This window comes from Pipra filicauda, unplaced genomic scaffold (genome assembly GCF_003945595.2).
Source record: "Pipra filicauda isolate LSUMZ 115617 unplaced genomic scaffold, ASM394559v2 scaffold477_size481170_pilon, whole genome shotgun sequence".
Lineage (NCBI taxonomy): Eukaryota > Metazoa > Chordata > Aves > Passeriformes > Pipridae > Pipra > Pipra filicauda.
Window position 1 is genome coordinate 13,540 of NW_024104617.1, and position 16,624 is coordinate 30,163.

A 16,624-nucleotide genomic window follows, 5' to 3' on the forward strand; every position below is an offset into this window, starting at 1 on the left:
TGTGCTGAATTTTATCTCTCTCATGCTGTAAAATATAATTATAGAATCATACTGCTACTTTATATTATTATGGCAAACAAACTGTAAGGAAGCTAAAATTGCGAAGTTTCAAAATATAAGATTGAGATTACATTCTGACGGGAAATTTTCACTTCTCCAAAAATGCAAATTTTGTGAGCATGGAAAAAAACACAAACCACCACACATTTACTTTCAAAGTCAAACCAATGCAACTTTGTGCGTGTAATAAATAAAAAAATGTAAATAGCCTAAAAATTGTAATTGAGATAAACAAGGAAAAATATTTATACAGAACTATATTCCTGACTATGGAATGTGGTTTGTCTTTTTCTTCCCTTTCCAGTTTTCAGTGCTCAGAGTTTCAGTGAGCTCTTTCAGGGGAGATAAGGTGTATGTGCAAACACACAGGTGCTAGTAGGCGGCACAAAATTTTCTAAATTTTGCAGTGCAATTCTGCCTATGACAAAGACTCACATCTTGGCACCTGGGAGTAGCTGAAAACAGGTAGGAAAGCTTTAACAAAGGGGACCTGTAAGGTACAGAAGCAATCCAAAGGTCCAGTCCCTCAAGTAAATTTGTCTTAGGCATTAAAATAACAATGTAGATGCTTCCCTTCCACAGTCATAAACTATTGCATAGGACCTACATGTCACAGAAAGCAGAAATCTGTAAAAAAAGTAATACTTCCACTCCAGCCCGTAGAAATTCAAAAAAGAAAAGGCTATCGTAAAAAGCAATCCTGCTGGCACCATCAAGGCACATCATCAAGAAAGTTAGTTATGTATTACATATTTATTAGCTACCCACAATGTTATAAGTATTTTACTGGTGAAGACAATGCACTATCACTTAAACATTTCTACTGAACTCAGCATAGTCACACTTTGATAAAATCATCTAATTTTCAATTTTCTTTGCTCCTTCTTTATTTTTCACTGACTTTAGATAAGGGGAAAATAGATTTGCAAGAGCACATTATAAATAAGACATGAAAGCTGTGAAGGGCAGGAATATCCTCACCCCAAGTCCTTGATGTGGGTGCTTGCTCTCGAGGGCAACAAGTCCTTCCTAGCGTAAGAAAAGGCTTCGTGCATAGTGGGTCAAGGGACGCCAGCAGAGATAGGGGTCTGGATGACTGGTCTTGGGGAGAGGTAAACACAGATGGGAGAAAAAGGGAACACACAGGCTTATCACCCATATCGGGCTTTGAATTCAAAGTGCTTTAGCAACCCAACGCGGCTTTCCAGGCCATGACCTTCTGCAGGAGTTTCCCTTGCCATAGATCATTCAGACTTTCCAAATTAGGTACTGTTTCTGTTTGGTATAAAAACCTAGGTATAGGATGACAATGCTAATGACACATACAAGTATTGACATTTTTCTAGGAAGTGAACATTTTGCTGAAGAAAGAGGGCTAAAGAAAAACATAATAGATGTACACTTGTAAGGCCAAAAATTGAAAGTAGTGTACCAGGATCACTGCTAAATTTGTGTTTTGAGATCAGACAATAAAAAAAAATAAAATGCAAGAGGTCGTGAAAATTATTCAAAAATTATTCAACATAAGGTGAAGAATTAAAATGCTTTAATCATGCTCCTATGATTGTGTGTCATTACTGGGCAGAGTTGAAGTAATTTCTCTTCATGGAGCAATCTAACATATTAAATTAAACGTTGAAAAAAATCTGAATAATGAGTGTTCCCCAGTGCTTATTTGGGAGATATTTACATCCAGGTTTTGGGGTGGGATTTTTTTCCTATTTGAAGCCTATTACTAACCACCTTCACATTTGTCTGAAAAATATATTTGCTGTCACATTATTTTTTAATATATTTGCATTCAAATGATGTTATGCTTTAAAATAAGTTCAGAATATACATACCTAACATATGGACATATATATCTATACCCTTCCACTCACCTCTGAATGCTACTGAAGATTGTGGGGTGTGGCTACTTTCCATATTAAGTAGTTTTATCCTTACACATCCAACTTGCTTTAACATTCCCTGGTAAAGCACTAAAACAATTGGCTGACTCATTCTGTTTATCAGCTATAAGGAAATGTTCTGTTATGCTAAAACCCACAAATATTCTGCCTTTGAAAGACCACTTGTTTGTTACTTTTCCTGTAACCAACCCAGTCTTCGTTACTCTGGTAGTGAGATACCGCATTCCTACACAAAGGGTCAGCCTGTGCCCAATGTTCTAAAACAGTTTGTTGTTTGCCTTTAAACTCATCTATTTGCTTAATTTCCATGTTTATCACTTTATTATTTGTGTTTAAACACAAATTCGCATTGCAAGGAAGTATTTGCCATTCATTACATTACCACCAACAACTTTCAAGCACCGTATTACCTAAAAACACATAAGCAACAAAGGGTCAATCAAGAGGCCATTACAATATGCCAGTTTGGAGATTGAACATGGCCTCTTAAAGTCTGTTATCTGAACAGTTTGGACCAGAACCATGGAAAAGTACGACAGTACCTTTTACTTAATTCCTAGTCTGGCTTCCCCGGAAATCAGAGTCACAAAAACAAAGATAATAATGTACTATTCACAATTTTGTTTAATTCTTTTGTTCTTCCGGAATAGATTAGGTCTTCAACACCATCATTTCCAATAAAATTGAAGGAAATAAATAGTATGTGAAAGGTTTGCCAACTGTTAAATTTGTGAAAGTAAGTTTTGAAAAACTATGGCATATATTACCTAAAGGAACTTAGGCAGATAAAATAAAACCAACCTCACAGTACCTAGAACTATTGTAAAATCATAGTTTATTATGCACAGTCATATCCATGAGTGACCTCAAAATGTTTCTAAAATAAAAAACCCACACAACTCCTGCCATAAAAGACTAATATTGGTATTCGGTATTAACACTTTCTATTATCCTTCTAAACTCTGACAAAGAATACAAAGCAGAGGAAACAGACATTTGAGATAACACTAAACTAAAGAGACAAGGTTCTAAAGTTTGCCTTCATAATTATATGTCAATGTAATTAAATAAATGTAGCTGGAAAACGGTTGTAGTCAAATAGTTTATTCCTATGTCAATCTTCTTCCATGGAACAACTTAAAATTTTTGGATCTTTGTAAATACAGAAGCACAGACAGTTAGTTATATTTTTGCATCTGTTGCTGGGTTAAATAATTAAGTAATACCAGATAATATATCAAGGTGCATCTAATCTAATAATAATGAAAGTCCTTGAGTTCTGCATTTTGTTAGGTTGTATATAGTGTTTTAACTACATGTTAAACTTGCATAACTGGTACTATAAAAAGTAACACTCTCAATCTGTTCAGTACAATGTAAGGGAAAGTGCCATTTATCTAAATGTTTAATAACACATATCACTATAACACTGACATACTATGTCTTTACATATCAGTTGGATTTTTTTAAAAGAGCTCCTTTAAATATAAAGTTAGTAAAGCTAAGGGTATGCAAAGAAAATATAAATTTAGATGTAAATATATTCAACTACTAAAAAAAATATATATGCATGGAATACTAAAAATAGACAGGAAATAAAGTAATTATTGTGTAGTTTATATATATATATGTGATAGAATATACTTTTACTAACCTACGCATGTACGTGACACTGTACATATTTACCAAAAATATAGGCATATGTGTATTTCTTCAAATTCAAGATTCTAGATATTCATGAACTTAGATATTACTAAAAATTACCCATATTTCTATGCTAGACAAACAACTCTACTTTCACATAAATACCAACATATTGTATTATGTAACTTCGTATTTATATAAATATAAATAAATAATACTAAATATAAATAAATAAATACTAATAAATTAGTATTTCCTTTATATACTGACGCAATGTAAATATGGACATAAAATGAATTAAATGTATATAGAAAATATTTACATGTACAAGTATAATATATTTATATGTAAGTCTAGAAACCAACGTTCCTGGATTGTCAATCCCACTGTTTTTTGGAGTACAGATTTGTAAATGCTGGATTCTTAGAGAATCACCATATATCAATCAATGACCAAGCTGCCATTACAAAACAATGCCAAATAAAAATAGTTGGAAAGCTTCAACACGTATTTTGCCAGTATATCTGCAAAGGCATTTAAATATGAAAAGTTTTTAATTCGTGAGATATGTAGCAGGGAAGTAGACATATTTTTGCTTTCTATTGTAGTAGCTGTGGATTTGACAAAGTCTCCCACCTTTACACAGTCAAAGTAGATTTATAAGAGTTGAACGCAACCCTCCCTATGTGGAAACAATTTATGACTGCTTTCTAACAAAAAAGTTATTTGCAATTAGTTGAATTGACACACCATAGAAAACAGAATCCTTGCATCTTGAATGTAGGAAAAATAGATGTCTATGGATTCTGCCACTAAAACTAGGTGAAAACCACACAAACAAGAAGCTCCCTTTTGTTTCTGGAATTGCTGAGTTCTATTCAGAGGGGTTGCTCTGACTTCATAAACATGTCCAAAACAAATGAGTGCTAATAAATTTCAAAAAAAATATGGAGAACCAAAGCTAACCTACAGAAGTTCAATTCAACAGAAGATCTTTCTTGATCTAAGAAAGTATGAAAATTGTGCGAAAATTATTTTTTGGCAAGAAGATATTTGTCAGAGGCCAAATTCTCAGTAAATATGAAGACAAGTAAAAAAATCACTTTCAATAGTGTTGTTCTGGCTTTATACCATTTAAAAATATGTCTTACCATTTATCTTTCTCTTTTGTTACACCTCTTCATGGCTCTTTGCTAATATTAAATTAGCAATACCTTTCCATTCACACCTTGTAAGTTTGTTCTCCCTCAAATATTCTCCCTTCTTCAAAATAAATCTTACCTATTGGGATTTTTTCCACTTTCATGAGTCTAAATATATCTATAGAACAATGGTAATTTTATAATTTTTCTCTGAAAAAAGAAGACTATACTTTTAAATTGTCTTTTTATTGCAAAAAGACAAAAGTGACAGAATCAATATCAAAAGTAATTATCTATGAATATTTTCTTATAGGTAATATGGTGCAGTAAGCACAGGCATTAGTTATTTTGATGGTTAAAGTTCTCTTTAGTTGCAAAATTTTTGCAACTAAAAATTATTTTTAATTTACATCATAATTTTGACCACTACCTCATAAATCTAGTGTGTCACCAGCATATTTCCTGTTCTCTATTTTAGTCATGGCTTATTGTTTTCTTCATTATTTATATGTGTATGTGTATGATCCACTTTAAACCAAAAACACCCAAAGTACATCTATAATCACTAAACCAAAATAAGCATAAAGGTATATCCCATGATCGTGTAGCTAAGAAAGAAAGGATTGCTCCTGGAAGAACACAAGTGCCCTCAGTCTCCTCAACCCCAGCGTAAGTTGAGAAACAAAAGCACCTCTTAGAGCTGGGGATGGTTGCTACAGAAAACACTTCCTCATTTTGAGATGTCCACAGTTGCTGTTACACTGACTGTTAAACACACTTCGGCATAGACGCCTCTGTTGGACAAGTGTACAGAATTCCTAATTAAGGAGTTTCATTTTTGTCACAAAAGGAGCTAGATTGTAATGGCATCTTTTGTTCTATGCTTAATGAAGGGTGAGATATTGTTTAAACAATTAGCAACACCGCTGCAAGAGAATGTGAGTAATTAGCATAGCTTAACACCCAGAGGAACACCAGTCGCTGTTGTTAGTATCAACAGCGTGTCCATTTAAAAAGAAAAATCACAAGAGTCACTTGAAGTGGTTTAGCTTTTCTTTTTGAAAGATAAAATTAACCACATATTTTTTAACTGATGTACTATACCACTGGCTACCTCATTCTCATTCTTTCAGAATTAAAGACATATCAAACCCCATGTATATTAAAAAGCCACCGCAGATTTATAGCAAGCAACAACCCATTTTCTCTAGTGGAGATTTTCTGATCTATTTGAATTTTTAGTCTGCAAAAGGTGTGTGTACATTACCTGTAAGTTAACAAAGACTGTCTGCAAGCACAGTCTTTGTTATGTTATGTTATGTTAGCAGAAAGACCAGTGACTCAAGAGATCATATAACCGTTTATGAAGGAAGAGGAGGTCTGAAAGTGGAAAGGGGCCTGAAATTCTTGCCTATCATCTACCAGACACAGGTGTGATCCAGTATTGTTCTTTCACTTCTTGTAGGGCAAATGCCAATCTACAGATCTGAAAATCTCATTTTCTGAGATTGACTTATAAACCAGAACAAATTGCTGAGACAGAAATCTAATGGGGAAAGGGAAGACGTAGGTTTCAGATTATCTTCTTATGAACAGAGAGTGGATGCCGGATCTGGATTGGAAACACCTAGTCTACTGTTCCTGGAGTCAGAGCATAAATGTGTCATAATTGCTGGCATAATTGCCGTGACTGATTTCATCACTGGCAGTAGCAACGTGAAATAGGCTGCTTCATGACAAAGACAATAGGAATAGGATTTCACATAGACTAGTAATTGTCTATGTAACCTTGTTTTATACAGTGTGGGTACAAAGACAGTCCACATCTCAAAAGAAATCATACAGATGATCATAAATGATGTCAGGAGTTGTTGGTATGAGGCAAGAGTTATTTGGCCTAGGACTACGCTAACCATTAAATTAGTACTTTAATTAATCTTCCAGAAAACTGGTGGAAAGTACTTTATTAGACTTCTGCCAGGTTAGCTACACTGGGTAACATCCAATGCAAATGTTATTTGTGCTTCTGAGATGCACCTTCTTAAAGCCTGAGCAAAGATGCTTTTTTGAACAGGCATCTTTGCACAGAAAAGCCACAGACTGTGCAAAAATACCCTCATCTTCTTCACAACTATCTGCAATATGGAGTCAAAGACATCAAGAGAGAAGACATGCCTTTTAAAGTCTTCTTTCAAGACTCTCATTGTCTATGTACTAAGAAACATTTACTACTTTTTTACATCCACAAAAATATACTTATCCAGTATTTAATGTTGAAGGTATTTCATGTTAAGTAGTCTATTCCTACTGGTATAACATTGATAAACCATACGCTGTTATCTTACTAAATAGTAGCACCTGTTAAGGATGTAAACTCACTGGATTATTAAAAAGCACAGTAAATCCATGCATCTTCGATTCATGTTTATAGCTCATGCTCAACATTACCAATGGAGAAACTATTAAAATAACAGATCAGTTTAGAAAAAGAAGAAAGCAAAAATAACAACTCCTCCTTAGTAAATAACATCTTTAAGAGATGAAAGTAAGCTCCTGGGTCCAGGCAGAGAAGTGTCTTTCATTATGTTAATATAATCATAGAATATGATCTGCATGTTTGCATATTCATAAAGACAAAACACCCACACAGAATGCGTATGTAGATTTCATCCGCAATCACCTGAAGTTATCACAGACGTGTGTGCAGCCACACATTTTTATCTGAAAGGACTTAAGTTAGTTAAATCTATTAATTCAGTTTCTTTTCCACCTTCAAAATTCTGTGTGAGAAGCCTGGCAGATAAGCTTTGCTCTCCACGCTTGTGATTTCTTGATTACAGTCCATTTTTGAAAAATCCCACTGCCCACAGGCACACACAGACTGGAGGGAGGGAGTGGGTGGAGGTAAGTGTGGGATGCCTAATTCCTGCCTTGGCTCTGCAGCAGCACAGGAATTGGCATGAGAGAAATGTACACCCAGGTGGATGGGAGGTCACTCACCTTGGCCTCGATATTCAGCAGGAGCTCTGCCTCTGCCAGCAGCCCTGAGAGCCTTGAGAGAACCCTGAGAACCTTGAGAGAACCCTGAGACCTGGCTGCCCACTGCTACCTCACCCAAGGCATCCTGTGCAGGGCCAGGCTGTCAGAGGCTTCCAGTTACCTGGCAGGAGATGTGCCAGAAGCTTGCCAAACTGTGGGAATGCAACAAGCTCAGAAACAATTCTGGTTTTGTTTTCAGGACTGCACTGCCTGCGAGGCTGGTGGGAGGCAGCGCGGGAAGAGCGGAGCCAGCATTCGGTTTCCCTGGCTGGACAGGCAGCTGGCATCCCTGAAGCCAGCACAGATAAATGCATCTCCTGTTAGTGGTGATGTGAAGGGCTTTTCACAATGAAAGCAACTTAATGAAAAATAATCAACAGCAAAGAATGCCTGACATTTCAATCAATGCCTGTGTATGTGCAGTCAGCACTATACCTTGCCAACTCCCAGGAATAAAGCTGCAGGTACATAGGGAAATTCACTTAAAGAGTAGTATATACTACATATTCCTTATGACAGCTTTAGAGAAATCAAAGCACAACTGAGAAATTCTTCTTAAAGTGAAATCTGACACATTTTAAATGGTGATGAGCAAACACACATACAGATGTGCATTTGTGTCTCGTCTGATTAGAGATCGCACATCCACCTTTCCCAACCCCTGCCCGAACAAGGAATTTAGCATGCAACTGAAGGGTACTTTCCTTCCCAACCACACACTGCTTGGCTAGGAAAGCTGATAGGTAGCACTGACCTTTAGCTTGTCATAACGGTCACTTAAAGCTGCCACCTGATGGTCACGGTGTCGCCCGACCAGTTTACACAAGGCACAAATTAACTGGTCATCAGTCACGCAGTACATGTTAACTTTCTCATCCTCATGCTCCAAGCACATTAATCCCCTGATGTGGGAGTCCGGGATGGGCTCAATGAGACGGTGGCCAGTGAACGGCTTCTTATTGGGGTGAGTGGCTTTCAGGCACTCCTCACAGTAGGACACCTCGCAGGTAACACAGGTTTTCACTGCCTCCTGGGCAGGGTCTTGGTCGCAGAACTGGCAGAGGACCTTCTCGCAGGACGACATGCTGTTGTTATCAAATGCCCGCTCCCGGCGGGTCTCGCTGGGGGAGTTGGGCCCGCTGACCGAGGCTTTCTGAAACCTGTCGATGATGTTCTGCAGGGTGACGTTACGCTTGAGCCCGTCTAGACCGCGCTGGCTGAGGGTGATGACATAGCGGCAGGTCGGGCACTGGAAGGCGGTGATAGACTCTACTGGCTCGTTGGTGGCGCAGTGGGAGACCAGGATGCGGTGTGCGCAGTTGAAGCAGAGGCTGTGAGCGCAAGGCAGCAGCAGCGGGTCTTCAAACAGCTCCAGACAGATAGGGCAGGTCAGTTCTGACTCCAGTGTTTCCATCTTCAGGCAAAGCTTTCCTGTGGCGTCAGCGAAATCCAGGGAAGCTGATCAGCTATCTGGAAACACACGTAAAATTCGATTAGGCGAGAGAAAACATGAGGGGTCAGCCATGGGGGGTTGTCAACTTTCGCCACTGCTCCCTGGTCAACCCACCACGCCGGGCGGGAGAGCAATCAAAAGTTTTGAACCTGCACATGAACATATCAAGGTATTTAAAACTGGACTGTTTTATTTCCCACCCTCCCTTTTCACTTAAGAATGAATAAACCCCAAGCCGCCTTCATTTTTTTTCCTTTTCCCTTTCATGCAATCAAGGAAAACAGCAGATGTTTCTGTGCATTATTAAAACCTAAAATGATGGTCTTCAAACAGCCTATTACAGCAAAATTAGATTTCTTCTGCAGATGCTGGTTTTGGCTTCACTCATCTATTACCAAAACTTTTTTAAATAAGCACTTCACCTTTGTGCAAGGATTAGTCCAGAGTATTATAATTGATAAATTTGTAATCTCTACTACCATTAACAAAGTTATTTTATCAGATTGAAATTTTCATTTGCTACTATAGAAATAGCATGGAATTTACAGTACATGTCCAAGTTTACTTGTGTAAATATATATATGAATATATACACAAGGAATAATGTTTCTAGGGAAGCATGTGATAGTTTACATATAATATGTATGATATATATCATATACTAATCTATTCCTATGTATTTCAAGAACATATACAGCTGTATTTATATGTACCTGTACTTTTGTGCATACATACCTGTATACATATGCCAAAAATATATCACATACATGTTTGTAGTAAGATAAACATAGTTAGGGGAGCGCACAGTGTCATAACTGAAATGCCTAAAGGAAGGTGAATTAAGTAGATGGCAAAAGGTAGTTTAGCCCAAATTTCTAACCTCTTGTACAAGAACGGTCTCTAGACAGTAAGACAGTAAAGTGCAGTGAGATAGTGCATTGTGTGATTTGCTAGGAGGAGTTTGTGTGTGAGTGTGTAAGCATCACTTTTTTTATGAATACTCTCTACTGCTAAAACATATGAACTACTGCCTGCTTTAGTGAACTTACTAAACATCTGAAGTGGATTTTTCAATGATTTTTCAATGGAGGGCATGGGATTTTCCAGAGAAGGTAGCAGTACACCCCCATCAGAGATCAACTAAAACTTCATTTTGCTTCCCTTCCTGTGCTCAGTGTTACAGAGTGTGGTTTTGAAAGAGTCGCCCTACGCAGCTCTCCCTGCCTAAGCTCCTGTCAAGAGCCTGTCGCTGCCGCAAGCAGACAGGTCAGTGAAGCAGAAGCAAAAGCTATGCTTCACACTCACAGAGCTGTACCTCTTCACAGTACAATGTATTTAAGCTTTGTTGCTCATAACTGAGGACAGCTTCAGATGGCACAGCTGCATCGTCTTTACACTGTAAAGTCATTGTTTAGTTGTGTGAACTCTTGACTCCTCCCCTGACCAGGGAAAAGGACAGAAGGACCAGAATCCCCCACAAACAAACCTTGATTCATTAAGGGTGAGAAGAGCTCAGGGCTCATTAGCAGCCTTGGGAACCAAGCATGCTTGAACCTTCTGTACTTCATGACAATTAGTGTGGGGAGCATGGTGGCAGTGACAGGAATGCTACCTATAACCTCAATACGAAACAGCAAAAAGGAAAGTTCAGCAAACAGAGGCAAGGTTCAGACTGTCCATCAGTATTTAGTCCTCCTTGCTGTGTGGGAAGAGCAGCGAGGCGTCTGTTCCAGAGGTATGCTTAGAAATTAGGATACTTTGCCTCTTTGCACTAATGTGTCCTTTTATTCTGCCAAGAAATTTGAGCATTTAAAAAACGCGCTGACCCTGTCATAAAATTTGTTTTTCTATATCTTCTGTGATGCTGATCTTTCTTGAAATAAAGTTGTTTGCCAAAGACTAATTCATTTATAACTATCCATCAGCTGCCATAATTGCACGGTGCATCTGGTCAAAATTAAGCGTCTGGCAATTTAATACAAGCAGGAAGACAACTCCCCTCTCAGCCATAGCCACACAGTACAGAAGAGATGAAAGCCTTTTCTGCAATGAAGACCAGTTTGTCTTTCCTCCTCTTCACTCTCTGTCTCACAGGAGTCCCAGAAGATCAAAATCTCATTCACATTGTTTGAATCCCTTCCACACCACAACTGTCTACCTCATCATCCACTTATCCTGCAGGCTGAATGCTGCACTGGAGAAAGGGATTCAGAGTTGGCAAGAGACAATGTTCAAAAAGACAAACTAATAATTGCTCATCTATTAGTATGCCTGTGAAAACCTCTAAGCCTTTTAGGTTGGTTTCTTAGGACCATGTTCAGTGTACAGGCTTTCTTGTATGCTAATCTTTCTGTACAAAATTCCTCCAGCTTCTTTGTGTGCCAAACAGTTTCATTCATTCAGTTTCCTTCTTAAAGCACTTTTTTTAACCAAAGGTATTTTTATGGTACTCATATAAAAGAGAGGTACAGATAAACAGCTAGAAGCAGCAAAAAACATTTGCATCATTGCCTCATGGAGAGATGTTTGAATCACCATCAGGGTTCTACACAAATACCACCATCTCAACTGATGACTAATTCTGATCTATCTGACCTGAATGAGCAGCAGCTCAGCCCTAACTAATGCTATTCAGCATGAGAAAGGGTGCCAAAATCTGATCTCAGACTGTAAATGTCTTGGAATAAGAGCCTATCTTCCAGGGTAATCAAAGCTGAGCACACTAATAGAAACCAAAAAAATACATTTCCCCTTTTTTCTTTTGCAGTTGCAAATAAGTCAAAACATACTACATCTGGGATTGTATAATGAATCCTTTGAGAGTCACTGAAGAGGGGCTGCATTTTCTGGGCAATCCAATGAGTACTCCTTAAAGCCACTGCAATTCTGCTTTCACTTTTAGATTGGTGTCTGAAGTACAGATCAGTGTGCTGATGATCCAGCTTTAAAATCTTTCAAACTCACTGGCCCTTGCCTTAAGGTTTCATGTTGAGGTTATTTTTTTTTCTTTGAGAATAGTAAAGAGTCTCTAGCCACAGAAAACTGAAAGACTAGGCAGAAGCACAATAGGTATGGTTTATGTATGCACGTGGTTGTATTCCATATTCAACATAGCTCAAAAATTGAAAGCCACATAGACGGCCTCCAGACACAGAAAGGAAAGAAGGAATTTCAAGTACATAATTTCCTATTTGCAAAAATATGGCATTACTGGTAGAAAATTATACTATTACCAAAATGTCACTGAAATGACAAATACTATTTTTCTACTCACAGGAGGTATTTTTAAAAACATATATCAAAATAAAAGATTGACAAGCAAGTGTTATTTAACAATCAAAAATATACTTAAGTAACTTTGAATTTGTGACATCTCACCAGGCACATAATGATTAGTTATGTAGTATGTTGTAAACATGCAGTAATTTAAATCCTACTGTCAAAGTAGTTCATGGCAAGACTTCTACTAACACTAGTGGAATTAGCATCTCTGTACCTCCGGTTAGAAGCACGACGTATTTTGCAGGTGGTATTAATGCCTTCATTTGCACAGAAGCGCACACAAAAGTTTTCAGAAGAAATGGGTGAGAAATTAAAACAAAAGCCGAATTACAGAAATTTCAGTATGCTAAATACCAGTAGAGCTGAATAGATGAAAAAACTGTTTCATAACTAGAAGAAATGCTATGCTGAAAAAAGGTTGTATTGCACTCTCCATTTACTTTATACTTAAAAAATTGCGGATTAGAGATATTGCCAAAAGTCCAGAAGACTGTTAGCATGGAACTTAATGACATCCTAGTAATCAAAGATCAAAACCACATTTCCTGAGGAGGACATCATGCCAGGGCTCATCATTCTTTGAAACATTTCTATCTGTAGCAAAATTTGGCAATTGGGTGGCACTGAAATCAGCCCATGAAGGCTGACTCCTGATTTTTCATTGCTGGGAGTGCCAGTGCTGTGGATGGTTCCTATGTTTTAAGTACAGAAAGCAGTACATAGAAGCAGTAGGATAAACATGCCAGGAAGTGTTGGTGAGGGGAGACTTCCATGAACCAGAGCTGTAAGCACTTCCTTGCAGGGAGCAACACAGCCCTATATTCTGAAGAAATCACCTGACCTTGGAAAGATGCTGCAAAGCACACACTGCTACACAGAGCTGTTCTCACAGCCAGTACCTGTACATGTCTCCTGTACACTGGTTAGCACTCTTTCTGCACCCAAATGCCAACCAGAAAATTGCAATTTATGTCCAAAACAACTATCCTGCTTACCTCCTAAGGAAAAAGCCAAACATCCACTAGGAATACAATATGACCTGGTAATGTCATAGTAATAAAATACTTTAAGAAGATTAACACCATTCTTTAAAGTTGGATCTGACACTTCAACCTAACTAGTAATGGACACTTCAACCTAACTAGTAATGCTCACCAGAGAAGCGACTGGTGACCTGACAAGGTCTTTACATTTATCTGTTTTTCATTGGCATTAATTAGATGATCAATGTTGACAGTTCTTTAAGTTTCTTGTATTAACAAAGTAATTGCAGTGTGATATTGTCAAAGAACATTTTTCACCCTAACCTAGCACAGTTAATCTGGAACATGGTATTTGTATTGGGTTTGTGTGGAAGGGTTTTGGTAGCTGGGGGGCTACAGAGGTGTCTTCTGTGAGAAGCTTCCCTAGCATCTGTCAGAGCCAATGCTAGCCATCTACAAGAACAACCCACTGCTGGCCAAGGCAAAGCCCAGCAGCAACAGTGGTAGCATTTCTGGGATAACAGATTCAGGAAGGGGAAAAAACGTTACTGCACAGAAGCAATTGCAGCTAGAGAAGAGAGGACTGAGAATATGTGAGAGAAACAGCTCTGCAGACAAGGACAGTGAATAAGGAGAGGAAGGAGGTGCTCCAGGTGCAGATTTCCCTGCAACCCATGATGAAGACCATGGTGAGGCAGGCTGTCTCCCTACAGTCTGCAGAGATTCATAGCAAAGCAGATATCTACCTGCAGCTCTTGTGGCCGTGCCAGAGCATGTGAATGCCCAAAGGAGGCTGTGACCCTGCAGGAAACCCACACTGGAGCAGGTTTGTGGCAGGACTTGTGACCCTGTGAGGGACCCATGCTGGAGGAGCCTTGTTCTTGAAGGGACTGTACTCTCTGGAAGAGACCCATACTAGAGCAGTTTGTGAAGAACTGCACCCCATGGGAAGGACTCATTGCAGAAGTTCAGAGAGAACTGTTTCCCATGAGAACGACCCCATGCCAGAGCAGGAGAAGAGTGTGAGGAGTCCTCCCACTGAGGAGGAAAGAGTGGCAGAAACAATGCGTGATGAACTCACTGCAACCTCCATTCCCCATCCTCCAGAACTGCTGAGGGGGAGAAGGCAGAAAAATCAGGAGTGAAATTAAGCCTAGGAAGAAGGGGGGGGAGGGGAGACAAAGTATTATATTTGTCATTACCCCATTCTGATTTGATGGGGAAATTAATTTAATTTTTTACCAAAGTCAAGTCTCTTTTGCCATAATGGTAACTGGTGAGTGATCTCTGTCCTTACCTTGATCCATGAACCTTTTGTTATATTTTCTCTCTCCTGCCCAGCTGACTAGGGATGTGACAGAGGTGCTTTGGTGGCACTTGATGTCCATCCAGGATCAACTTACAAAAAATATAAAATGACACTTAAAAATATATATGCCAAAAATTCTACTATATTAAGATTTTTGTCAGTAAAACACTACAGAATTCTCCCCACACTCAGTAAATCCCCCGCTATTACAATAAAACTAGCAGGCAATGTTTTAACATGCCACACATTGCCTCCTGATCCTTTTCTATTACAGTTGATCTTGCAATTTTCAGAGCATGTGAGAGCACAGTCTACCAGGAGTGGAAAACAAATGAAAGAAAATGTCCTACAAAACTTCATTTTCCACTCTTGTAAAGGTGGAGCTCATGGCATGAATTAAAGCTGTTTCCGTAAATTTTTAAATTGTAGTGAACTATCTGTCATTGTAGAAAGAAACAGAGCTGTTGGCCATTCTGGAAATTGTAAGCATCTTACTGAAAAAAGAGCACTGAGCAAAAGAGTTGGACATGTGATATGTTCCAAAATTCCTTGAAAAATCTCTGGTAAAATCAGAGTTTGTCATGGTTTGATGAATTATGATCAAAATCTGCCCAAGCAGGTCGGAATAGCATTTTTCCTGTTAATGTTTTCTAACAATTTACTGTGTTAAGGCTACTATGGAATGCCTGCTACAGCAAGGCCATTTCAGCCCTAGTCCTCCAAACTCATACATAGGAACATTAATAAATGGACACAAGACCACAGGCTGAGCTAAACACTTGAAGATTAAGTATATGTGTAGAAAACACTAGCCAACTTTTTTGGATAGAAAATCAAATTTATTGAACTGCCCTTATATGAATATGAAAAGAAATTTAATACAAAATATAAACATGTACATATGAAATGCAATAAAATGTGTTGTGTGTGCATGTGTATGTCCATGTATGTATCCTACGTTTATAGTACAAGGGGAATTACAGTCAACACACACACACACTATTCCTCAATAAACTATGGAGTGCTTAGGCAGGTTACTAACATTTGTACATAGCTGCAGTTTTTGAAATGTTTATTAACATTTAACATAAATGTTTATTAACATTCAACATAAATGTTTATTAACATTCATACATAGCTGCAGTTTTTGAAATAGTAACATTTTTCTGTTAAGTGTACCACTAAAGGAAAATTTTAATTTACTTTCTTGTCATAAAACCTGCAATGGGTTATTAAAAAAAACAAACAAGCTTTCAATTTCTTCTGTTAACTCTGAAAAAAAAATAAAAGAAGAAGAAGAAAATATTATTCTTGCCATTTTCTATGCTGTTTAAGGATACACAAAAAATTGTCTTGGGAACAACTTTTCCTTCCAACGAGTGAATGTGATTGTTCAATATTCCATTTAATGAACATTTCAAATGTGATTAATCCAATGAACTGCTTCATACCCCAGGTTGTCCCAAGTCCATTACAGATTTTACCTTTTGCAGCACAGACATTGAAGTCTGTGAGTAGTCATGATGCTAGTAATCACCAGCAGCACAATCAGTGATATATTTATGTAAATAGTGTAGTTTGTGTTAGTAGAGTAAAAAAACTAATAACCAAACCTCTGATTTTTTTCTTTAGAAATGTCTGATGAAAACTTCTATAACACTAAAGAAAGCAAGCTGCATACAACCTGAAGCAAGCAATTACATATTTTCCCACCGTTTTTTCTCAAAGCAGTGCAAATTAATAAATATTCAAAGGACAGTGTCTGTTCAACAGCTCCTGATATACAAAAACAAATGTTC

General features: G+C 37.9%; 1 protein-coding gene across 1 annotated transcript in view; it reads right to left on the reverse strand.

Moving 5' to 3' along the window:
* Positions 1-8,525: 8,525 nt before the first annotated feature.
* LOC113990327 (E3 ubiquitin-protein ligase Midline-1) overlaps positions 8,526-16,624 on the reverse strand; it is a 48,728-nt gene continuing 40,629 nt past the window's right edge. The window contains exon 2 of the mRNA XM_039386250.1: positions 8,526-9,268. Within this exon, the coding sequence (XP_039242184.1) occupies positions 8,526-9,212 (687 nt within the window). The 5' untranslated portion in view covers positions 9,213-9,268. The remainder of the gene's footprint in view (positions 9,269-16,624) is intronic.